The sequence below is a fragment of the Sciurus carolinensis genome, chromosome 8 (assembly GCF_902686445.1).
Source record: "Sciurus carolinensis chromosome 8, mSciCar1.2, whole genome shotgun sequence".
Classification (NCBI taxonomy): Eukaryota; Metazoa; Chordata; class Mammalia; order Rodentia; family Sciuridae; genus Sciurus; species Sciurus carolinensis.
Window position 1 is genome coordinate 98,304,147 of NC_062220.1, and position 25,284 is coordinate 98,329,430.

The 25,284-nt window shown below is 36.2% G+C and overlaps 1 protein-coding gene across 2 annotated transcripts in view; it reads left to right on the forward strand.

Annotated features, from left to right (window-relative positions):
* Sugct (succinyl-CoA:glutarate-CoA transferase) overlaps positions 1 to 25,284 on the forward strand; it is a 752,240-nt gene that overhangs the window by 22,884 nt on the left and 704,072 nt on the right. For both annotated transcript variants that reach the window (XM_047562477.1, XM_047562478.1), the window contains exons 2-5: positions 2,664 to 2,715; positions 3,851 to 3,924; positions 14,549 to 14,634; positions 15,129 to 15,179. In XM_047562477.1, the coding sequence (XP_047418433.1) occupies positions 2,664 to 2,715; positions 3,851 to 3,924; positions 14,549 to 14,634; positions 15,129 to 15,179 (263 nt within the window). The remainder of the gene's footprint in view (positions 1 to 2,663; positions 2,716 to 3,850; positions 3,925 to 14,548; positions 14,635 to 15,128; positions 15,180 to 25,284) is intronic.

The following is a 25,284-nucleotide window of genomic DNA, read 5'->3' on the forward strand; positions in this document are numbered from 1 at the left end:
TTTTCAAGGAGAGAATACTCAATGTGTGGAGTTCTAGTGTTCATTACTATAGTAATGTAATCTTTGGACCCCTAGCCTTAGCTTATCATAGTACTCCTTGTGGTCCATCTCAAGCCTATGTGAAATTGTATGAATTCTAACCTTCATTCCTAATCTTCTTGTGATGGAGCTACTTTGAGAATTTTTAAAAAAATATGTTGAATTGAGTAACTCTCAATCATTGCTGATGGGAATGAAAAATAGTACAGCCACTTTGGAAGACAGTTTGGCAGTTTCTTAGAAACTAAACATATTCTTCCCATACGGTCCAGCAATCACGCTCCTTGGTATTTACCCAAATGAATTGAAAACTTATGTCCATACAAAAACATGTGCACAATGTTTATAGCAGCTTTATTCATAATTGCTCAAACTTGGAAGCAACCAAGATGTTCTTTAGTAGGTGAATGAATAAGCTGTGGTACATACAGGTAATGGAATATTAGTCAGCACTTAAAGAAAATGAGCTATGGAGACTTGAAAAGATTTAAAAAACTTAAGTCCATATTACTAAGAGAAAAAAGCCAGAATGGCTACATTTATACCACATTTTGTAAAGGCAAAGGAGTTAGTGAAGTGGGGGATGAATAGGTAGAGTGGAGCACAGAGGATTGGGGAACTGGAACTAATCTATATGATATTATAACAGTGATTACATGTCATTATACATTTGTTAAAACTCATAAAATGGGCAATATCAAGAATGAGCCCAAATGTAAACTATGGTCTTTAGGTGATAATGACGTATCAATGCAGGTTCATTGATCATTATAAATACACCACTCTGGTGTAGGACGTTGAAAGTGGAATTTTATGTATAAGTGGGGACAAAGTTCCTCTGGAACATTTCTATACCTTCCACTCAATTTTGCTGTTCACTAAAACAGTTCTAAAAAATAAAGTCTATTAAAAATATTGAAGTGGTGGTTCATAATTTTTCCCCAGAAGGATTTAACCTTAAATTCAGCTTCAACTCAGCCATTATGATCTAAACTATGTAAACCATTTGGCTAAAATTTGAATTTGTGATTTAATGTTGATATTGAATATGTTCAATTAATTATTAACATACATATAAATCTAACAGATGGGTGAAGAGAAAAAGGGACATACACATATGATTGTAAACTGTTTAATGTACTTTTTTTTGTTTTGTTTTCCTTTGTTTTAATTAAATTTGTTTTTAACCAATACATAAAAACATAAAAATTGCATAGATTAATGGGGGTACCATGTGATGTTTCAATACATGTATACATTGTGTAACACTTAAGTCAGGTTAAACCTATCCATCTCCTCAAACACTTATCATTTCTCTATGGCAAAAAACATTCAAAATCCTTTCTTCTAGTTGTTTGAAATTACAGTACGTTGTCATTGTTATAGTCACCCTACTATGCAAAGGGCACATCAGAACCTCTTATCTCCTATCCAACTGCATAATTTAGTACCCACAAATCAACCTCTCCCCACCCCTTCCTACTGCCCAGACTCTGGGAGCCATCAAACTACTCTCAATTTCTATGAGATTAAGTTTTTTAGATTCCACATCTGAGTGGGGAATCACGTGGTACTTGTCTTTCTTCTTGAACAGAACCATCTCTGGTTCCATCCATGTTGTCATAAATGACGGGATTTCATTCTTCTTACAGCTGAATAGTATTTGTATCCCATGTTCTTTATCCTCTCATCCGTTGATGGACACTCAGGTCGTTTCTGAGCTCTTATGAGCAGTGCAGCAATAAACACGGGAATGCAGATATCTCTTTGACATATTGATTCCATTTCCTTGGATAGATACCCAGGAGTGTGATCACTGGATCATATGGTAGTTCTATTCTTAATTTTTTGAAGAATCTCCATACTGTTTTTCATAATGGCCATACTAATTCCCACTTACAGTGTGTAAGGGTTCCCTTTTCTCCACATCCTTGCCAGCAGTTATTTTCCCCTTAGTTTCAGAAGTCTCAATCCACAGATAGTCAGCTACATTCCTCCAGGCTAGAGGTGAGGCCGAACGTCAGTGGTGAATAGCGTGGCAGAGAAAAACAGGCCAGAACATTGCCACCAAGAAGTAGAGAAAGACTCTCTGTTTAATTTACTTTTTAAGATTTATTATTTCCTCCCTGTCTTGAGAGAACAAATATGTGGAGATCTTTGTTGTTACTTTTACTATCCCATACTTTAGATGTCACTATTTTAGTTTTTATTTTTCATTAGAAAAATATTTGCAACATAGCTGTGGATGCTACTAATTGGGAATAATTTGTTATTAAAGGCTTTAATTTATGCAGGTTGACATTCACTGGGATCAGGGCAAGGTTTCTGTGATACATGTAAAGCAGAATCATTGTGAAGAAAAACTACTGTTTTTGATAGTAATAGATTACTTAAAACAAAATGTGAAGAATTCTGGGCTGAGATTGTAGCTCAGTGCTAAAGCACTTGCCTAGCATGTGTTGAGGCGCTGAGTTCAATCCTCAGCACCACATATAAATAAATAAACAAAATAAATGTATTGTGCACATCTGCAACTAAAAATATCTTTAAAAATGTGGAATTCTGCATTGTTCTCTCTGAAAATTATTAATTAATATTCTTAGAATATTTTTGTTTTGTACCAGATACTGACAATGCAAAGCCATTGGAGGGTGTAAAAATTCTGGATCTAACAAGGTTTGTATTAATTTTTTTCTTTTTTTTTTTCCTTTTTTTTCTTTTTTTATTGTAAACAAATGGGATACATGTTTTTTCTCTATTTGTACATGGAGTCAAGACATACCATTTGTGTAATCATAAATGTACATAGGGTAATGTTGTTTGATTCGTTCTGTTATTTTTTACCCTTCCCCCCCACCCCTCCCACCCCTCTTTTCCCTCTATACGGTCCTTCCTTCCTCCATTCTTACCACCCTCCTTAACCCTAACCCTAAACCTAATCCTAACCCTAATGCTAACCCTTCCCATCCTCCATTATATGTATTAATTTATTTACATTTAAGTGATTTGTTTTTTCCCTTCTCTCAAAAAATTTTATTTATGTTTTTGGGTCATGAGGGGATACTTACATGCTTATGTTCAAATTTTGGAGAAGGAAAAAAGAAAATAAAAATTCCTGGAATTGCAGTATGCTAGGAGGCAATTAATGTAACATTTGTGCATTTTTGACAATCTATGCATTTATATATAATTTTAAAAAATGGTTGGAATTATATTGGAATTACAGTTTTATCCACATTTAAAACATACTATTATTTTTTTATTTATAGTTTTGGAAATGCTTTTTTTAACTTTTTTGTTCCTTGAACAAAAAAAATACATAAATTATTCTTAGTCTTACACATCTACCAGTTGAAATATTAAGTGCTTACTAAATACATTAAGAAAATACTATCTTGGGCCTTAAGGACTGCATGAGATTACTGTATGGTAATAGCTAAATATACAGTTACCTCTTGAATATTTTTCTGTCATTAAAAATTAAACAAAAAATATAAGATGGTATTGTATTATGTAGATGTCATATAATTACTTAAAATCCCCCAATATTTCACTTTTATAAATTAGACTTCCTCAGATACAAATTTCTGCCTCAGTTTTGATTTCTTCTTCAGGATAGAATTCTAGAAATAAAATTATTAGATCAAAGGGGATATACTTTTTTAAAGCTCTTGACACATATGGCCAAATTACAGTTTTCACAATTTTGATTCTTAGTATTATATAAGTTTATTTGTGTTGATGGACTATTAAGAAAGGAATTAATAAAATATTTCAAGGTGGTCATTTTTCTTTGTCATTAACATTATAGAGTGCTGGCTGGACCTTTTGCTACTATGAATTTAGGAGATCTTGGAGCAGAAGTTATAAAAGTGGAAAGACCAGGTAAAGCTATTGCTTATTTTAAAAAAATAGTCAGGCTAATAAATATTTTTAGTAATTCCTTAAGTATCCATGTTTGGATATCCTGTAAATGTGATGATGAGATAATTGAAATAATTATTGTCTTTTTTCCATTCCTTGTGTTCCTCTGAACCTATGCTAGTGATCCCTTTTTTACTCTATATATGTGCCAAAGACTAAGGCTAAAGTTGGTTCCTTCTCATATACCTGAATCCTTCTGTTAAAACATATAATAACAATGATGATAAAAACAATTACAGAGCCAGGCTAAGTTCTAAACCTTTTGCTGGACTGGAGTTGTAGCTCAGTGGTAGAGCCCTTGCCTAGCAATGTAAGGTACAGGGTTTGATCCTCAGCACCACATTAAAATAAATGAATAAAATAAAGTTATTGTGTCCATCTATTAAAAAAAAGAATAAACCCTTTTCAACTTTAATTTAATCTTTACAATAACCATATGGGCAGGTATTATTCCTTGTTTATAAATGGAAAAATAGAAGCATAAGGCACAGAGGTAAAGCAATATGTTCAAGTTCACATAGTTAATAAAGAATATCTAGGGACTCAGCTCACATCATGGTCTTCCTAGGCCCATACAAGCTATACCACTGAGACTAAGATTGGCGTGAGTGTGACCACATTCCCTGAGTGTGGGATGAAGGGATGGCAAGGACATGGGCATGATAAAAGGGAAGAAATAAGATACAGAAAAAGGAGAGAAGGAAAAGAATTCAAAGTCCATCAAAAGCAACCCAAAGATCCAAACCTGTCTTTCTATTCTATTTCTTTTTTTTTTTTTTTTTTATTATAAAATTGTAAACAAATGGGATACATGTTGTTTCTCTGTCTGTCCATGGCGTAAAGGCATACCATTTGTGTAATCATAAATCTACATAGAGTAATGTTGTTTGATTCATTCTGCCATTTTTTCCCTTCCCCCCCTCCCCTCCTACCCTTCCCCTCCATCTATACAGTCCTTCCTTCCTCCATTCCTGCCCCCCTCCCTAAACCCAACTCCAACCCCAACACTAACCCTTCCCACCCCCCATTATGTGTCATCATCCACTTATTAATGATATCATTCTTCCTTTGGTTTTTTGAGATTGGCTTATCTCACTTAGCATGATATTCTCCAGTTTCATCCATTTCCCTGCAAATGCCATAATTTTATCGTTCTTTATGGCTGAGTAATATTCCATTGTATATATATACCACATTTTCTTTATCCATTCATCAATTGAAGGACATCTAGGTTGGTTCCACAATCTGGCTATTGTGAACTGAGCAGCTATGAACATTGATGTGGCCGTATCTCTGTAATATGCTGATTTTAAGTCCTTTGGGTATAGGCCAAGGAGTGGGATAGCTGGGTCAAATGGTGGTTCCATTCCAAGTTTTCTAAGGAATCTCCACACTGCTTTCCAGAGTGGCTGCACTAATTTGCAGCCCCACCAGCAATGTAAGAGTGTACCTTTCTCCCCACATCCTCGCCAACACCTGTTGTTGGTTGTATTCTTGATAATTGCCATTCTGATTGGGGTGAGATGGAATCTTAGGGTGGTTTTGATTTGCATTTCTCTTATTACTAGAGATGTTGAACATTTTTCCATATGTTTGTTGATTGCTTGTATATCTTCTTCTGTGAAGTGTCTATTCATTTCCTTAGCCCATTTGTCGATTGGATTATTTACATTCTTGGTGTAGAGTTTTTTGAGTTCTTTATAGATTCTGGAGATTAGCGCTCTATCTGAAGTATGATTGGCAAAGATTTTCTCCCACTCTGTAGGCTCTTTCTTTGCATTGCTGATAGTTTCCTTTGCTGAGAGAAAGCTTTTTAGTTTGAATCTATCCCAGTTATTAATTCTTGCTTTTATTTCTTGTGCTATGGGAGTCCTGTTGAGGAAGTCTGGTCCTAAGCCGACATGTTGAAGCTCTGGACCTACTTTTTCTTCTATAAGATGCAAGGTCTCTGGTCTGATTCCGAGATCCTTAATCCATTTTGAGTTTAGTTTCGTGCATGGTGAGAGATATGGGTTTAGTTTCATTCTGTTGCATATGGATTTCCAGTTCTCCCAGCACCATTTGTTGAAGAGGCTATCTTTTCTCCAATGCATATTGTTGGAACCTTTGTCTAGTATGAGAAAATTGTATTTATTTGGGTTTGTGTCCGTGTCCTCTATTCTGTACCATTGATCCACCTTTCTATTTTGGTACCAATACCATGCCGTTTTTGTTACTATTGCTTTGTAGTAGAGTTGAAGATCTGGTATTGCGATACCCCCTGCTTCACTCTTTTCTGCCAAGGATTGCTTTAGCTATTCTGGGTTTTTTATTCTTCCAGATGAATTTCATAATTTCTTGCTCTATTTCTGTAAGGTACATCATTGGGATTTTAATTGGAATTGCATTGAACTGTATAGCACTTTTGGTAGTATGGCCATTTTGACAATATTAATTCTTCCTATCCAAGAACATGGGAGATCTTTCCATCTTCTAAGGTTTTCTTTAATTTCTTTCTTTAGTGTTCTGTAGTTCTCATTGTAGAGGTCTTTCACCTCTTTTGTGAGATTGATTCCCAAATACTTTATTTTTTTCGAAGCTATTGTGAATGGGGTAGTTTTCCTAATTTCTCTTTCTGAAGATTCATCGCTTATATATAAAAATGCCTTCGATTTATGTGCATTGATCTTATATCCCGCTACTTTACTGAATTCACTTATGAGATCTAAAAGTTTTCTGGTGGAATTTCCTGGTTCCTCTAAGTATACCATCATATCATCAGCAAATAGGGATAGTTTGAGTTCTTCTTTTCCTATTCGTATCCCTTTAATTTCTTTGGTCTGTCTAATTGCTCTGGCTAGAGTTTCAAGGACGATATTGAATAGAAGTGGTGAAAGAGGGCATCCCTGCCTTGTTCCAGTTTTTAGAGGGAATGCTTTCAGTTTTTCACCATTTAGAATGATATTAGCAATGGGTTTAGCGTAGATGGCCTTTACAATGTTAAGGAATGTTCCCACTATCCCTATTTTTTCTAGTGTTTTGAGCATGAAGGGGTGCTGTATTTTATCAAATGCTTTTTCTGCATCTATCGAAATAATCATGTGATTCTTGACTTTAAGTCTATTAATAGGGTGAATTACATTTATTGATTTTCTGATGTTGAACCAACCTTGCATCCCTGGGATGAAACCCACTTGATCATGGTGCACTATCTTTTTAATATGTTTTTGTATGCGATTTGCTAAAATTTTGTTTAGAATTTTTACGTCGATGTTCATTAAGGATATTGGTCTGAAATTTTCTTTCTTCGATGTGTCTCTGTCTGGTTTAGGAATCAGGGTAATATTGGCTTCATAGAATGAGTTTGGGAGAGTTCCCTCCTCTTCTATTTTCTGGAATACTTTGAGAAGTATTGGAATGAGTTCTTCTTTAAAAGTTTTGTAGAACTCGGCTGAGAACCCATCTGGTCCTGGACTTTTCTTTGTTGGTAGGCTTTTGATGACTTCTTCTATTTCATTACTTGAAATTGGTCTATTTAAATTGTGTATGTCCTCCTCGTTCAGTTTAGGCAATTCATATGTCTCTAGAAACCTGTTGATGTCTTCGAAATTTTCTATTTTGTTGGAGTATAGATTTTCAAAATAGCTTCTAATTATGTTTTGTATTTCGGTCGTGTCTGTTGTGATATTTCCTTGTTCATTCCGAATTTTAGTGATTTGGGTTTTCTCTTGTCTTCTCTTTGTTAGTGTGGCTAAAGGTTTATCAATTTTGTTTATTTTTTCGAAGAACCAACTATTTATTTTGTCAATTTTTTGTATTGTTTCTTTCGTTTCAATTTCGTTGATTTCAGCTCTGAGTTTAACTATTTCCTGTCTTCTACTACTTTTGGTGTTGGTCTGTTCTTTTTCTAGGGCTTTGAGCTGTAGTGTTAGGTCATTTATTTTTTGAGTTTTACTTCTTTTATTAAATGCACTCCATGAAATAAATCTTCCTCTAAGTACCGCTTTCATAGTGTCCCAGAGATTTTGATATGTTGTTTCTTTGTTCTCGTTTACCTCTAAGAATTTTTTAATTTCCTTCCTAATATCTTCTGTTATCCATTCATCATATAGTAGCATATTGTTTAATCTCCAGGTGTTGGAGTAGTTTCTGTTTTTTACTCTTTCATTAATTTGTAACTTCAATCCATTATGATCTGATAGAATACAAGGTAGTGTCTCTATCTTCTTGTATTTGCTGACATTAGCTTTGTGGCATAATATATGGTCTATTTTGGAGAAGGATCCATGTGCTGCTGAGAAGAAAGTGTATTCGCTCTTGGTTGGATGGTATATTCTATAAATGTCTGTTAAGTCTAAATTATTGATTGTGTTATTGAGATCTATGGTTTCTTTGTTCAATTTTTGTTTGGAAGATCTGTCCAGTGGTGAGAGAGGCGTGTTAAAATCACCTAGTATTATTGTGTTATGGTCTATTTGGTTTCTGAAATTGAGAAGGATTTGTTTAACATACATGGATGAGCCACTGTTTGGGGCATAGATGTTTATGATTGTTATATCTTGCTGATTTATGCTTCCCTTAAGCAGTATGAAATGTCCTTCTTTATCCCTTCTAACTAACATTGGCTTGAAGTCCACATTATCTGAAATGAGGATGGATACTCCAGCTTTTTTGCTGAGCCCATGTGCATGGTATGTTTTTCCCCATCCTTTCACCTTTAGTCTATGAGTATCTCTTTCTATGAGGTGAGTCTCTTGCAGGCAACATATTGTTGGATCTTTCTTTTTAATCCAATCTGCCAGTCTATGTCTTTTGATTGATGAATTCAGGCCATTAACATTCAGGGTTATTATTGAGATATGATTTGTATTCCCAGTCATTTGGTTCATATTTAAAATTTTTGACACATCTTGGTTCCTCCTTTATTTGACAGTTCCTTTAGGATAATTCCTCCCTTTGCTGATTTGCTTCTTTGTTTTTTATCTCTTCCTCATGAAATATTTTGCTGAGAATGTTCTGTAATGCTGGCTTTCTTTTTGTAAATTCTTTTAGCTTTTGTTTATCGTGGCATGATCTTATTTCATCGTCAAATTTGAAGGTAAGTTTTGCTGGGTATAAGATTCTTGGTTTGCATCCATTTTCTTTCAGAGCTTGAAAAATGTTGTTCCAGGCCCTTCTAGCTTTTAGGGTCTGGATTGAAAAATCTGCTGATATCCGTATTGGCTTCCCCCTGAATGTAATTTGGTTCTTTTCTCTCACAGCCTTTAAAATTCTGTCTTTATTTTGTATGTTAGGTATTTTCATTATAATGTGCCTTGGTGTGGGTCTGTTGTAATTTTGTGTATTTGGAGTCCTATAAGCCTCTTGGACTTGATTTTCCATTTCATTCTTCAGATTTGGGAAATTTTCTGATATTATTTCTTCAAATAGATTGTTCATTCCTTTGGTTTGTTTCTCTAAGCCTTCCTCAATCCCAATAATTCTCAAATTTGGCCTTTTCATGATATCCCATAGTTCTTGGAGATTCTGTTCATGATTTCTCACCATCTTCTCTGTTTGTTCAACTTTGTTTTCGAGGTTAAATATTTTGTCTTCAATATCTGAAGTTCTGACTTCCAGCTGTTCTATCCTATTGGTTATGCTTTCTATGGAGTTCTTAATTTGGTTTATTGTTTCCTTCATTTCAAGGATTTCTGTTTGGTTTTTTTTCAATATCTCTAACTCTTTATTGAAATGATCTTTTGCTTCCTGAATTTGCTCTGTTAACTGTCGATTGGTGCGATCGTTCAATGCCTGCATTTGCTCTTTCATCTCATCGTTTGCTTCCCTAATCATTTTAATTATGTACATTTCTGAACTCCCTTTCTGTCATTTCTTCTGCCATGCTGTCGTTGGATTTTATTGATGTAACATCTAGATTTGTTTGGGGCATTTTCTTCCCTTGTTTTCTCATATTGTTCAGGGATCAGTGGATCATTAAGATATTGCAGATTTCCTCTATCAACTTATAATGTCCCTGAAGATTGCTAGTATATCCCCTCTTATCCTTCAGTAGCCTGAAGTCTTGGAGGAGGTTGATAATGCAGAGCTCCACGAAGAAGCTGCCTCTCTAGGTGTGGTAACCCTCAGGTGGCGTATATTCCCTGCTAGTGGGCAGAGGTGCCTCCACTTGTTGACCAATGGTCATCCAATGGGGAAGTAGACTGTGGGCTGAGGCAAGGCCTGTTTGTGCCTATGTCTCTGGCTTTACCGTCCCTGTGGGAAAACCTCCCCTGGCCGGGAAGAGTCACTCGGTGGGGACGTCTCGCTAGTCAGTTGCCCTCCTAGAGGTTCCCCTCAATCTACAACTACCACCTGGGCTGGGCTGTCTTCTTCTGCAACGATCCCAGGGGCCCGGACCTACGTCCTGGGCCTGGGAGCCTCACCCTTCGCAGGCGAGTCTCCTTAGGCTGCCTCTCCCAGAGAGTCTGCCCGCCGCCCTGGAATCTTCGCTCCGCCCCTAGGCGTGTCTCTGTGCGGCTCTTCCAGCAAGAAGCCACCTAGCTCCTGGGACCCTGCTCCGCACCAATCGCCCGGCCATGCAGCCCCCCCCCCCCCCCCCCCCGAGCCACCACCTGGAGCCCCGCACAACAGCTCCGAGACACAGAGACCCGCCACACACCTCCTCCTCCGGACAGCCGCCTGGTTTCGGACACAGTCACTAGGAATCCAAACAACTCACTTCGGGTCTCCTCCTCCCGCCAACCACCCGTAGCCCTAGGCAGTCACTCCAAGTCCAAGTGACCCGCCCTGTTCCTCCTCCTCCTCCTTGGGGTAGCCCCCCAGGTGTTCAGGAACGGTGGCTCCGAGACCAGGTGACTCACCACGCTCCTCCTCCAGGCAGGCCACCGGTGTTCAGGAGCGGTTGCTTTTAGTCCAATCAGCTCACCACTCGCCTCCTCCTCTGGCAACCGCCTGTGGTTCTGATGCGGTCACTCCCAGGCTAAGCGTCCCACCGCTCTCCTCCTCCAGGCAGGCCACCAGTGTTCTGGATCAGCTACTCCGAGTTCAAACAGCTCGTCACGCAGCTCCTCCTTTGGCAACCGCCCGCAGCTCTGATGCAGTCACTCCCAGGTCAAGCAACACGCCGCGCTCCTCCTCCTCCTCCGGGCAACCTCCCGGCACTCAGGAGCGCTCGCTCTGGGTTCAAACAGTTTACCACGCAGCTCCTCTTCTGGCAACCGCCTGTGGTTCTGATGCAGTCACTCCCAGACCAAGCGTCCCGCCGTGCTCCTCCTCTTCCTCCGGGCAGTCCCCCGGCGCTCAGGAGCGCCCACTCTGAGTTCAAACAGCTCACCACGCAGCTCCTCCTCTGGCAACCCCCCGTGGCTCTGATGCAGTCACTCCTAGACCCAAGCGACCCGCCGGGCCTCTCCTCCTCCTCCGGGCAACCCCCCGGTGTTCGGAAGCGGTCACTCTGGGTCCAAACAGCTCGCCACGCAGCTCCTCCCCAGGCAGCCACCCGGAGCCCCAGCGGCTGCTCGAGTCCAAGCGCTATGCTGAGCCGCCTCCTCTACGATGATCCCAGTTGTCCGTGTTTACCGCTCCAGCGGGGGGAGGGGCGTCTCGCCGAGCAACTCCACTTCACAAATTCCCTGCGTTCCGGGGCTACCGCCCCATCCTGGACGCCTCCCCAACAGGAGAGACTCACCCGGCAGCTTTGAGTTGGTCCCAAGTCTCTCACTATCTCCTCTTTTGAATCTTGCGTCCTGGAGCAGCGTGAAATGCAGCCGCCCTCTAGTCCGCCATCTTGGCCCGCCTTTCTATTCTATTTCTAATAAAAAAGTTCTTTACCATTTTAGAGTTTAAAGGTTTTAAGGGGACAACTCATAAGCTTAGATTAATTTTTTTAAATCTCACATCTTTCTGTTTCTTTCTTCCTTCTTTTCCCATCAAATGCATGTCTTCTCTATATATAATTTTTACTTTTATTTGGTGCTTTTAAACATTATGGTGATTAGTTCATGCTATTATTGATAAAGTTGCTTTAAAAAGTATCTTTCTTGAGTGTCATTTCTTTCCAACAGGCACTTAAGAGGCACAGATCCTTTATGTCATCATCCTATAGACTGATTATTTAGAGTTTTCAAAAATTAGTATTATTATTTATGTTCTAAGATTTGGTCCTTATGGGTCTGGAACAGAATTCTCAAATCAATGAGAATGGTCTAGTGCTGATTAGTGTGCATTTATCTGCATGTAAGACTCATAGAGATGAATTTATAATTATATCAACATTAATTTACCATAAGTGATAAACCATACAAAGTAGAATATTTGACCTGGAAGATTCCATTTCCTGATAAGCAGATCTTCCTAAGAGGCAAAAGCATTTAGCAGAAGATTTTCTGATCAGCATGGGGAGTATTATATATTATTGTATTTCATCTTTTTATATTCAGCTGAGCTCATGTTTAGCAATCTCAGATGTTAGATGTGCCTGGAGAATCCTGCTTTCCTGAGACAATGCTTCATATATCCAGTCAACGAGGTTTATCACTTTCAGTCATTACTGAACACATACTGAAGAATATTTATTTTCTAGCTGTACACCCACCTTCCAGTTTCTTAAAGCTTCTGATTTCCACATTTTGATTTGATTTCAACATCAGAGCACTTCTTGATTTCAACCTATGGATATCTTGCATCTTCCATTTTTGCATAGAGTATCCCATCTAATTTCTCTTGCTATTTCAGTTGGTCAACAGGCTAGTAATTGTACTTATATTACTTTTATAAATCATTATTCTTTATTTACTTAGCCCTGTTTCTCCTTTGCATTTTAGGTTCCACTGTGGGGAGACCTTTCTTTGTCTAGGTCTTTATTACCTCTCATCACCAAACTTTGTTCCTAGCAGGTGTTTACTGCTCCTTTTTTGGCTGATTAATCTGACTGTTCTTTTAGCCCTCCTGCCCAATACATTTTTTTAATTAAAATTTTTAAAAAATTTTATAGACTGCATTTTGATTCATTGTACACAAATGGGGTATAACTTTTCATTTCTATGGTTGTACACAATGTAGATTTACACCATTCATGTAATCATAAATATATATAGGGTAATACTGTCTGTTTCATTCTACTGTCTTTCCATCCCCCTAATGTTCATATTATATACTTAATTATTTTGGGTTTTTGAGATACTTGCTTAACATGAATATGAGGAAAAATGACTAATAGCATTCTCATGAACACAACTTCATAGTATTTCCAAATTCTAATAGACTCTTTTCATGTCCACTTCTCTATTTCTTTAATTAAATAAAATTTGGTTGCAGTTGCAGTTTCTGACTTAGGACTTATTCTTACTTATGTAATCAAAGAGCATATCAAACTTAAATATACTTTTTATCTGTTTTTTTTTTTTTTTTTTTTTAAGAGTTAGCAAGTCCATGAGTATAATCTACAATGCCCATAGGGGCTGGCAGGGAACCTAAATGAGTGGGCTGGACAGGCAGCAAATGAAGCCACTAAAACTCCAGATTGTATCTATAGGCAGGGATATGAGATCAGGAATTTTTGTCTTTTGTTCACTGCTATGTCTGCTCTGGATATAGCAGTATCTTGACTTAGCTGGTGCTCAATAAGCGTTGAATTAATGAATGTATTGAAAAGCCACTTAAGAAAGGAGTCTGAATTTTTACATGAGATCTCTAAATTTTGAAATCTTAGCAAATTGTTAAAAAACTTAAAAACTCTGAGAGTCAAACAAAACATATTTTCAAGATTTCTGGTTTAACAATTTGTGACCTTTAACCTTACATTTCAGGTCAGGTGAGACTGGCATTGATCTTTCTGCCTTTCCAAAATCATGGTTATGTCCTAAGGACAAGAGGAGCAGAAAAGCCTTCTTGGGCGTCCAGTTTAGACTTCTGACCTTATTCCACCTGAGGGATGCATGCACATATTTAAAATAAATGAATTTCAGTTTTATCCTGGCATTGTTACTGCTTCTCCTCCATCTATTTTGAAATATTGGGAGTTCAAAAAAAAAAAAAAAAAAAAAGACTGGATTCTCTGGTACCAAAGATCTGAACTTACACATACATTTCCCACAAAGTCACTAATGGGGTTTATTCCAGGGTAGTTTTCTTTATGGATCCTTATAGTTCATTCCCCCAAATCCCCCTCCCTGAAAATGTTTTGAGTATACCATTCCATTTGGTATTTAGCATTTATTACCTTGTGTTATTATTGGTTCATGTACAGTTGGAACTAATGCTTCTTTTCTTTTCTGACTTGTGCACTCTATTTCTCTTGTGAGGTTTTTAAATAAATGAATTTAATTTTTGTTCTCCTCTCCCCGCCAAAAGATTATGCCTGGCTCCATCTCAGAGAGTAAATAAAGTTTAATGGTTAATAGATTATACTATTTAAATGATTAGGGTTTAAAACTTTAATCCACGTTCATAGATTCTCTACTTTTTTAGAGGGTTAGTGATAAATGATAAATGTTAATTGTTATTGCCTATACAGGTGTCTCACACCACTACTTATTCAGAACTTATAGAAATCTCCCATGATGTTTCAATGCTAAGAATTAATAGCTCATATTGTTATTTTTAGGAGCTGGTGATGATACACGAACTTGGGGGCCACCTTTTGTGGGTACAGAAAGTACATATTTTCTCAGTGTTAACCGAAATAAAAAAGTAAGGATATCATCCTTTCTTTATTTTTTGCTTTATTTGTGTAGTTCTTTTATTATAAAAAAGCTTTGAATATCATCATGGCTTTTTTGGTAGATATAACTAATATGTCAAATAAGATGAAATTTTCTTTATTCATCAGCTATCAAATAGAAATAGGGATTTTAAAATTAATCTTTCTCTACTAAAAACATTTTGTGAGAATTTATAATAGAAATCATTTTATGAAAGAAACTGATTCTTTACTTTCTTTTTAGAGAATGCTAACTTTCTAACAGTAGTACTATTGAAAACCATTCATTATAATCCTTGCTCTCATTCTGATACATCCTAATTGCAAATAAAATCAGTAAAGATGATTTAAATATTTCTTCATGAAGGCTATTCATTTGCTTTAAGAGGAGAATCTACGATTCAAATGACACTCTTGTTGGACTGTCAACAATAAGAAAAACCTTTATGCTAATATTTTAAAATATATATTTTTTGATTTTTAGAGTATAGCTGTTAATATCAAGGATCCAAAAGGGGTGAAAGTCATCAAAGAGGTATAGTATGCTCTGTAGAAGTCATTTTACCACCTGTTGTAACTTGTGATTTGAATATCAGAGCAAAAGTGTTTTAAAACTATCTTTCATGACAATCTGTAATTTTTCTATAAATGCCATTTAAGAAATTAAGTTCACTTTTTTAGTAAGTATAACGTGCTTTATATTTTCTTGTATATTGTGTATAATTATAGTCCTAGCTACTATTGACTGAGTGCTTTTTGCATTCGATCCTGAACTTGGGCACTTTACTTTTAAACCTCAGTTTGCTTTGTAGCTGAAGCATTAGATCTTCATTTTCATGAAAGAGCATTGAGTTTATAGGGTCTAAGTGATTCTTCAAAGGTTACATAGCTAATGCTAAATTAAATTAACTTTGGTCTAAAGTTGCCTCAGTATATAGAAAATTTAAAACCTAATTTAGTATGTAAACCAACTAAAAACTAATTTGAGTATATTCTTATAACCAATAATGAAGTCTCAGCCAATCACAGCTGCAAGCTTCATCAAATCATCAGCTACCAATTGATCAGACCATGTCCGCATGAGGCAAATGGTGGACTATAACCAATCAAAGCTATTTTTATATGTCACTTCCTTTTTTTTTTTCGTTTCTAAATACAGCTCACTTGCTGGGTGGAGCTCTCTGAATTTCTCCTGGTTCTGAGAGCTGCTCAAATAATAAATCATAATGTTCTCAAATAAACTCTGCTAAATTTAATTTATTTAACGATTTTTCTTTTAACATTAGTAAGGGGAAAAACTGACATTTGAACCCAGGCCATATCATTGGAAAGCCCAAACTTTTTCTTACAATTTATTCAGATAGCCAGTATCCAGACCTGATTTCAGTATCTTTCTTAGAGGGTCAGGATGGCATAATGGTTAAAAGTACTACCTTTGATTGAGTTTCTAATTCTACCTTCTCTACTTTCTAGCTATATGAGTTCAGGCAGGTTACTTAACTTCTTTGTGCCTCAGTTTCCTCATCAATAAACTGGGAATAATATTATTAGATTTTTCCTAGCATTGTTAGAATTGAGTTTTTGTGTGTAAAGTGTGTAAAAGAGTACCTGCTACATAGTCAACATTAATTAAGCATTATCTGTTATTTTCTTATACACATGAAATTGATTTCATTATGTGAGAATAAACTTGTTTGCCATCCTTGTTAAGTTTTATAATCTACTCTAATGGAGGTATATATTTGATTAGAAAACCAAGTCCCCATTTTTAAATTTTTAAAAATTTGTCACCAAAGCATTAATTGTTAATCTCATTGCTCTCCTCCTACTTTATTTATCTGGGTTTTTGAAGGATTAATTTATCTTAATTTTTTTAAGATAAGAATCAATGACCATCTTTTTTGGTTCTGGAGTATCAATCTCACAAATTTACAATTTTTTGTTTACTAGATATATTGTTGAACCCAAACCTTGAAAATTGTCCTGAAATCATACCACCCCGCTTTTCCATATCTTTTCTACAACATCACTTAGATTTGTCTTTCTTTTTCTTTTTTCTTTTTTCTTTTGGGATACTGGGGATTGAACTCAGGGGTACTCAACAATTGAGCCACATCCCCAGTCCTATTTTGTATTTTATTTAGAGACAGGGTCTCACTGCATTGCTTAGTGCCTCTCTTTTGCTGAGGCTGGCTCTGAACTCTTGATCCTCCTGTTGGTGTGAGCCATCATGCCTAGCTCAGTGTGGTTTTTAAAATTGTTCTCCACCATGGTTGGCCTGCTCTGTAGTGACTGCCATCACCTTGGTCCCAGCTCTCATTGTCTTCATTCTCAGGCCTTTGTTATTCTTCCACCTCATCCTCCTTATCTTTGACCTCCTCTTCCTCTTTCTTTTCTTCTTCCTCATCCCCTTCCTCCTTGTCTTCCTCCTCTCTTCTTTCTTCTTATATCATCAGGAGATTGTTTTTTCTCAGTAATACTTCTTCTGGTCTTCATTACTTATTTAGTTCAGTTTCAGTGTTCATAGTCCTGTTTCTTTGCTTCCAATTCAGAACATTCTGATATTTCATCCTGAGTAGTCAAGGTTTCAGATTTGATTGAACAAGTACATTTTCATTTGGGTTTCTCAGTGGGATAGTGTTAGGTAGAATGTGTAGTTGTTGCTACACATGATATAGATATGAATATTTTAGTCCAACATGTGTAATTCTGACCTAAATGATTGAGTTGCTGGTACTTTCTCCCATACTCTGGATCATGCCAGTGTCCTCTAGGAGATTGTGACAATTTAAAATTAAGTTTCATTATGGGCTTGATTTCTCTTCAAGTCTGATTGATGATAGTAAGTACATTTTAGCTTACATTAAACTTAAATAGATCATCTGGGGACCTTTTTTATGTTAATATAGCTGTTTATTCTGTTCATAAGTTATGCCTCTTGCTGCCTACAGGGAAAATTAGTTTTTGGCTACTCTTTTATATTCTTTCTGGCAAGGATTTGCTTTTTGGCTATGACAGTAGCAACTGCATTCAGATCTTAGTGGCTATGTTGCTAATACAGTGAGTCTAGTTTATAGAAATGGTCCCAAAGCATTATGCAAAGCAATCAGCTGAATATACAAGAGCTTCAAAAAGTATGACTCCTTCGTCAATGAGACCAACCAAAACCAGGCTTTGTTCAAAGCAAAATTCTGCTTAGAAAATCGAACCTGGTATTTTCATGGCAATATGATTTGATAACTTTCAAATATATGTCATTCTATATTTCAAATAATTCTGTATATTAATTAGTTGATAGTTATAGTACCCCTTTTATGGACATATGTTATGGTCAGCAGAGCATCTAATATAAGAGCCTATAAAAATGTGAGTTTTATTTTGGCATTTTATTATGAAAATTTAAAACATAAAGTATAAGGAATAACAAACTTCCCTTTATGCCTAGATAAAGCAATGTTAGCATTTTGCTATATATACTTATTTATGTATGTTCAACACGTAGACTGTGTGTGTGTGTGTGTGTGTTTGTGTTTGAACTTTTTGAAAATAAATAAAAGATATCATGAAATTTTGTCCTTAATCCTTCAGAATACTTCTGTAATTAACTACATTCTTTGATACAATATTTTAAACTTACTTTATGATTTCTGTATTCATATATGTGGCTAAAGTATTATGATTGCTTACCCCTCTATTTTCCATCTTACTGACCTAGTCTTTTCTTAAATTATATCTAGAGACAAAACTCAGAATTAGATACTGTATATTTCACATCAATTTCATTTATTTAGTTACTGTAAGATCTTTTTTTTCCTTTCCAAAAAATAAAAAAATAAATAAAGATGGTGGTTTCTCTGTCTCATATAAAATTATGCTTGCCTTTTATTCTTGGAAAGATTCTACAATATATTATTAGGTGATTTGTGAGCACTTAGACAAGGAGGGGTGATGTACAATATAATTGGAAAACAGTCTTTTTCCTCCTCACTTTATTTTCTAGTAGATCCTAGTTTATCTTTTCAAAGAACTAACTGTTGTATTGATCCTTTTACTTATTTTTTATTCCAAATTTCATTGATTTTGGCTCAGATCTTATTTTTCCTGTCTCCTACTTATTTTGGAATTAGTTTATTTTTCCTTTTCTAAGACCTTGAGGTGTTACATTAGATTATTTATTTTGGATCTTCCTTTTTATTTTTTAAATATAGGCACTTGATTCTATAAACTTTCCTCCTGGAACTGCCTTCATACTGACCCAGAGATATTGCATGTTGTACCTCTTCTCATTTTTTCGAAGAATTTTTTATTTCTCTTCTGAGTGTTTTTATGACCCATTTCTCATTCAAAAGTACATTATTGATATTCAGGTGTTAATATGATTTCTGTTTTTATCTTATTGATTTCTAATTTCATTCTTTTATGATCTGATAGGACGGAAGGAATTTATGTATTTTTTTTCTATGTGTGAAAACTTGCTTTGTGTCCTAAAATAAGGTGTATTTTAGAGAATGTTCTCTGTGCAGCTAAGAAAGTGAATCCAGTTGTTGGTGGATGAAATAGTCTATACATGTCTGTTAGGTTCATCTGATAAATAATATTTTTTAGTTCTGAAGAGTCTTATGTCTGAATGATCTATCTATTAGTAAGAGAGGTGTGTTGATAACCCTGTATGATTGTATTGTTGTCTCTTTGATTCTTTATATTGAGAAGGGTTTGTTTTATGTATATAGGTGCACTGATGTTTGGGGCATAAGTATTTATAATTATTGTGTCTTTTTGCTGGATCTTTCCCTTAACCAGTATGAAGTGATCTTCTTTGTCTCTTCTGATCAATTTTTAATTAAAGTCTACTTTGTTAGATGTGAGAGTAGCTATTTCTGCTTACTTTTGGTTTCTATTTGCATGGAATTTCTTTTTCCATTCTTTCATCTTTGGCTTGTGAATGTTTTTGCCTGTAAGGTGAGTCTCTTGTAAACAACACATGGTTGGGTCTTGTTTTTTCACTCCTTTTGGCCAATCTTTGTCTTTTGATTGGAGAGTTTAGACCATTTACATTCAATGTTATTATAGAGAGATGATTTTTATTTCCTGCCATCTTGATTTATTTCTAGTGCTTAATTCAGACTTGATTCTCCTTGAATTAACTATTTGTTTAGTGAGATTCATCCCTATGCTTGCTCTGATATTAATTTTTCATTTCTTCTGTGTGAAATATTTCATTGAATATATTTTGTAGTGCTAGCATAGTGGTTATGAATTCTTTTTGTTTCTATATTCAATTCTGAAGAATAGTTTTGCTGGATATAGCAGTATTTATTGGCACCCATTATCTCTCAGGGATTGCTTTATATTATTCCAAGCCCTTCTGGCTTTTAGGGTCTGGCATTAGAAATTAGTAGAAATCCTAATTAGTTTACCTCTAAATATGACCTGCTATTTTTCTCTTGCAGTTTTAAAAATCGTGTCTTTGTTCTGTATCTTAGGCATTTTAATTACAGTGTGTCTTGAAGAGGATATTTTTGATCTTGTCTGTTTTGGGTTCCAAATGCCTCTTATATTTGATTTCTATCTCATTCCTAAGATTTGGAAAATTTTCTGATATTATTTTATTGAAAAGGTTGTACATTTCCTTTTAAATATTTGTTTTTAGTTGTCAATGGATCTTTTAAAAATTTTATTTATTTATATGTGGTGCTGAGTATCAAACCCATGACCTTACACATGCCAGGCAAGTGCTCTACCACTGAGTCACAACTCCAGACCCCATTGTGCACTTCTTTTAGTTTGTGTTTTGGTGCCTTCTTCTGCCAATAATTCTTAAATTTGGTCTTCTAATGTTACTCAGATTTTTTGATTGTTCTGATCATGGTCTCTTTACATCTTTTCTTTATTGTGAACTTTATTTCCAAGTTCATATACTTTGTCTTTGAAGCCTGAGAATATGTATTCTATGTGGTCTAGTCTGTTGATGATCTTTCAACTGAATTTTTAATTTGATTTATTGAGTCATTTCCAGTTTTGGTTCTTTTTCAGAATCTCTTTTTTTTTTTTTTAAATCAAAACAATCTTTAATGTACTGTGTGTTCATTCCTTACATATTTCTTTAGTTCATTGAATATTTTAACTATGAACTTTCTAAATTCTTTATCCAACATTTCCTCCATTGTGATGTCAACAGACTCAGTTGTTGAAGTGTGGGCTCTTTGGGGTGGCTTGTTTCCTTCCTTTTTGTATTCTTTGTATGTCTACCCATCTGCTGAAATGTTTATCTTTTTTATATTTATGCAAGGGACTGTTTAAAGTGAACTTCTTTCCCTTAATTGCCCCATGCTGAGTAAATATCCAAGTATTCATATTCCCACTCAACGAGTATCCTCTGCTATGCCCCATATCAACACCACTTTGAGAGAAGATACTAAACACTACTAGCTATAATAACATCAGAGCAAAGCCATGTACTAATAAACCTTATGGGGGAAACATTTATTGAATGTGCTATCACAGCTCCTCTAATCCAAGTATAAAATAGTAGTAATGTTCTTGAACAGGTTGATAAATTAGTTATTAAACATAGTAAAATTATTATTGCACTATATAGGGAATGACAAGCAGATAAGAGAAAAAATGGGCAAAGAAAAAAGAAAAAAAATACAAACTAAGAGAAAAAGAAAAAAATGGGGTGGGGGATTCGAGGCAGGAGCATATAATGCAAGAGAGAAAAGAATGAATAAAAGGAGTAAGTATAAAATTGAGACAGGAAAGCAAAGATAGAATGATTATAATTAAAACTTTCAAACATCAGAAGAAATATAATCAATTGGGTTTAGGGCTACAAAATCAAATAATAAGGGGATATTTATCAATGCAATATGAAAAGTAATATCTGTAAGATCAAAATTGTCATTAGAACTATTTATGATATTTCATGCCAAGACTGGGAGATTTCTTATGGAATCTTCCTGATTTGGATTTGAAACCTTTGGAAGATGCCCACCAGTCCTCAACTTCACCTCTAATATTTCCTGGGTGTGGAGGTAGTAATCACATTGGCTGACCTCTGATACAATTCTAGGAGGTCTTTTTCTTTGCTGTGTCCAGGTTCCTAATAACTTTCTAGTGGGGCTAGAGGACACAGTTTCTAATTGTCTGTGACTTAGAAGCCAGGTTATTCCCTGTTAGAGGATGCAGTCTTACATGCTCCCTCACCCCCCCAAAGTAAAGCTCCATGTATCCAGCACTATCAAATTCACTGTGGGTTTCCCTGTGTATATTTTGGGGTGTGTATGGAGTGTGGTGCTCTAAGGTAGAGTTATTGTAGACTGGTTGATGTGATGCTGGGTTGCCTATGATGGTCTGGAGTGCATAGGTCATAGGTCATAGGTTGGTGGGCTTGTATCTGGTGGCTGATTTCTGTGTAACACTGCTCTGTTAAGCCCTTTTGTAAGCTGTATTGCCTTTGTGTATGTGCTGAGGTTCTCCACTGGCTACTTGGGGTTATCTTCAGGAAATGCCTTCTGTGGGTTTGTGCATCTGAATGAGAATTGAGTTAACTACTAACTCTCACAGCTGTGGATCCTCCTAGAGGGGCTGGAACACAGGAGCTGCTTTCTTGGTTGGTGTGGTTTTCTCACTAGCCAATGCTTGTTAGTCAGTCTAGGGGCCCAAGTTGGTGTGATTGGAGGGTGCTGTGTCCACTAGTTGTTTTTGTTGGGTGTGAGGACACAGTATGCAGGGCTTAGGGCTCTTGTTGACTACTGTGGGATGCTGAATGTCCACTCCCCTCTGCATGGGCTTCTTTATAGCAGCATAGTTCTTGGTGGTTATCTGCAACTGTGGGTCCTGTGATTGCAGACTCTTTGGGTGATCTGTGACACAGAAGCTTCCACTATGACTGATGTAGATCACTAGGGTAGAGTATTAGTTTTCTAACCTGCATCTGGGTTCTTTTGGCTCGTGGTTGTAAGTTGCTGAGCACATGGTCCCCTAGGGCTTCTCTGTGAGCAGTCTGTGGTATAGAAGTTTTCAGCCTGGCTGCAGCAGATTGCCAGGGTACTGTCCCTGTGTTTGGGGTAAGGTGTCAGTTGGTCCACCTTTGTCTGAGCTCCTAGTGCTCATGGCTGGTGGCTGGTGGCCACCATAGATACTTCATGTGGTTTAAAATTTTTTGTTGTGGTAAAATATATGTAACATAAAAATTTCCATTTTAATCATTTGTAAGTGTTGAATTCAGTGGCATTAATTAAATTTACAGTGTTGTATAATCATCACCATTACTTATTTCCAAAATATTTGCATTAACACTCTAAACAGAAACTTTGTATTGATTAGGCAATAACTCTTCACTTCCCTTCCCCTTATCCCCTGGTAATTTCTAATCTACTTTCTAGCCCTATGAATTTGCCTGTTTTATACATTTTAATATGGGTGGAATCACACAATATTTGTTGTTTTGTGTCTGGCTAATTTCACTTAGCTTACTGATTTCAAGGCTTATTCATATGGTAGCATGCATTAGAACTTCATTTCTGTTTATAGCTGAATACCTTCATCTGTCGTTGGCTATTGTGAACAATGCTGTTGTGAACATTTGCATACAAGTATTCAAGTCTCTGTTTTCAATTCTTTGGAGAGTATTACTAAGAATGGCATTTCTGGGTCATATGATAATTCTATGCTTCACTTTTTAGGGGATCCTTCACAGGGTTTTAAAAATTAAAAACAATTTATTTAATTTCATTGCATAAATAAGGTACTATGTCATGTACCATGTAAAACTATACAACAGAGTGGTGACCAGCAAGAAAACCTAGATGTATTTGTTATACGTTGTTTTCTTTAGTGCCTATAGGAGTGCTTTGTAAATAGCAGATAGTGATTCAGAAAGATTCGTGGAATAAGTTAAGGTATAACTGATTTTTAAAATTTAATACTGATATTATCTCTCTGATCCCCCAAGCAATGCATGGTAGAATCATTAACAATAAATGAAATGCAGCTGGGCATGGTGGCACATGCCTGAAATCCCAGTGGCTCAGGAGGCTGAGGCAGGAGGATCGAGAGTTCAAAGCCAACCTCAGCAAAAGCAAGGCGGTAAGCAACTTAGTGAGACCCTGTCTCTAAGTAAAATACAAAATAGGACTGGGGTTGTGGCTCAGTGGTTGAGTGCCCCTGAGTTTAATCCCCGGTATACCGCCCCCCAAAAAAGCATCTATTGAAACTCACCTTAGGGTATGGCATGCTACATGGTGTTGTCCATGTTGAGAAGCAGCTCAGTTTTTAATTGGTATCTGAAATTTGGAAAGAATGCCTGTATGACTTGAGATTTGAGGTACTTATTTGCAAATTTTCTATGTTTGTTATTGTTTGCATATAGTTTGAGCAGGTCCCCAAGGGTTCTTTTTTTTTTTTTTTTGCGGTGCTGGGGATCAAACCCAGGGCTTTGTGCTTGCAAGGCAAGCACTCTACCTACTGAACTATCTCCCCAGTCCCCGCAAGGGTTCTTGTGATGGAAGCCTGGTCCTCAGTGTGACAATGTTGGGAGGTGGTAGAAATTTAAAGAAGCAGGGCCTAGTGGAGGTGCTGCCCTCAGAAGGGATTAAAGTAATTCTCATGGGATCCTGGTTGTTTTCACTCAAATGAGGTGTTATGAAAGAGCAAACTTTGTTAAGAAGAGGAGACTCCTTCTCTGCTCTCTGGCTTCCTGCTTCACCATGATTCCTATTGCATATACTTTTGTCATTGTGATGCTCTCTGTCATGAGGTCTTCACCAGAGCTCAGCTGATGCTAGCAGTAGGCCCTTGAACCTCTAATATTGTGAAGAAAATAAACTTGTGTGTGCATTTGTGGTTCTGGGGTTCAAACCCAAGGCCTTGAACACGTGAGGTCAGCTCTCTACCATTGACCCATACTTCTAACCCTAAATTGCTTTTTTTTTTTTCTTTTGGTACTGGGAGTGGAATACAGAGATGCTTTGCAAATCAGCTTCATCCCCAACTCTTTTATTTCTTTTAATTTTGAGACATCCTTCCAACATTTATTATTATTATTTTTATTATTATTATTATTTTATTATTATATTTTATTTATAAAATATTTATTTATTTATTATATTTATTATTATATTTTATATTATATTTTATTTATTATATTTATTATTTTATTAATATATTATTATATTTTTATTATTATTATATTTTTATTATTATTATTTATTATTATTTTTATTATTATTCCAACATTTCCACATCCTTGCCAACATTTATTATTATTTGTATTCTTCTTTTTATGCTGAGAATTTAATCTAGGGATGCTTAACCACTGATCTACAAGCCTAGCCCTTTTCATTTTTTATTTTGAGACAGGGTCTCACTAAGTTGCTTAGGGTCTTGGTAAATTGCTGAGGCTGGCCTGGAACTTGGGATCCTCCTGTCTCAAACTCTGAAGCTGCTGGGATTACAGGTGTGTGCCACTGCACCCAGCTATTATTTGTATTCTTGATAATTGCCATTCTGACTAGAGTGAGATAAAATCTCAATGTAGTTTTGATTTGCATTTCCCAGATTGTTGGAGATGTTGAACTTTTTTTTCATGTATTTATTAGCCATTTGTATTTCTTCTTTTGAGAAGTGTCTGTTTAGTT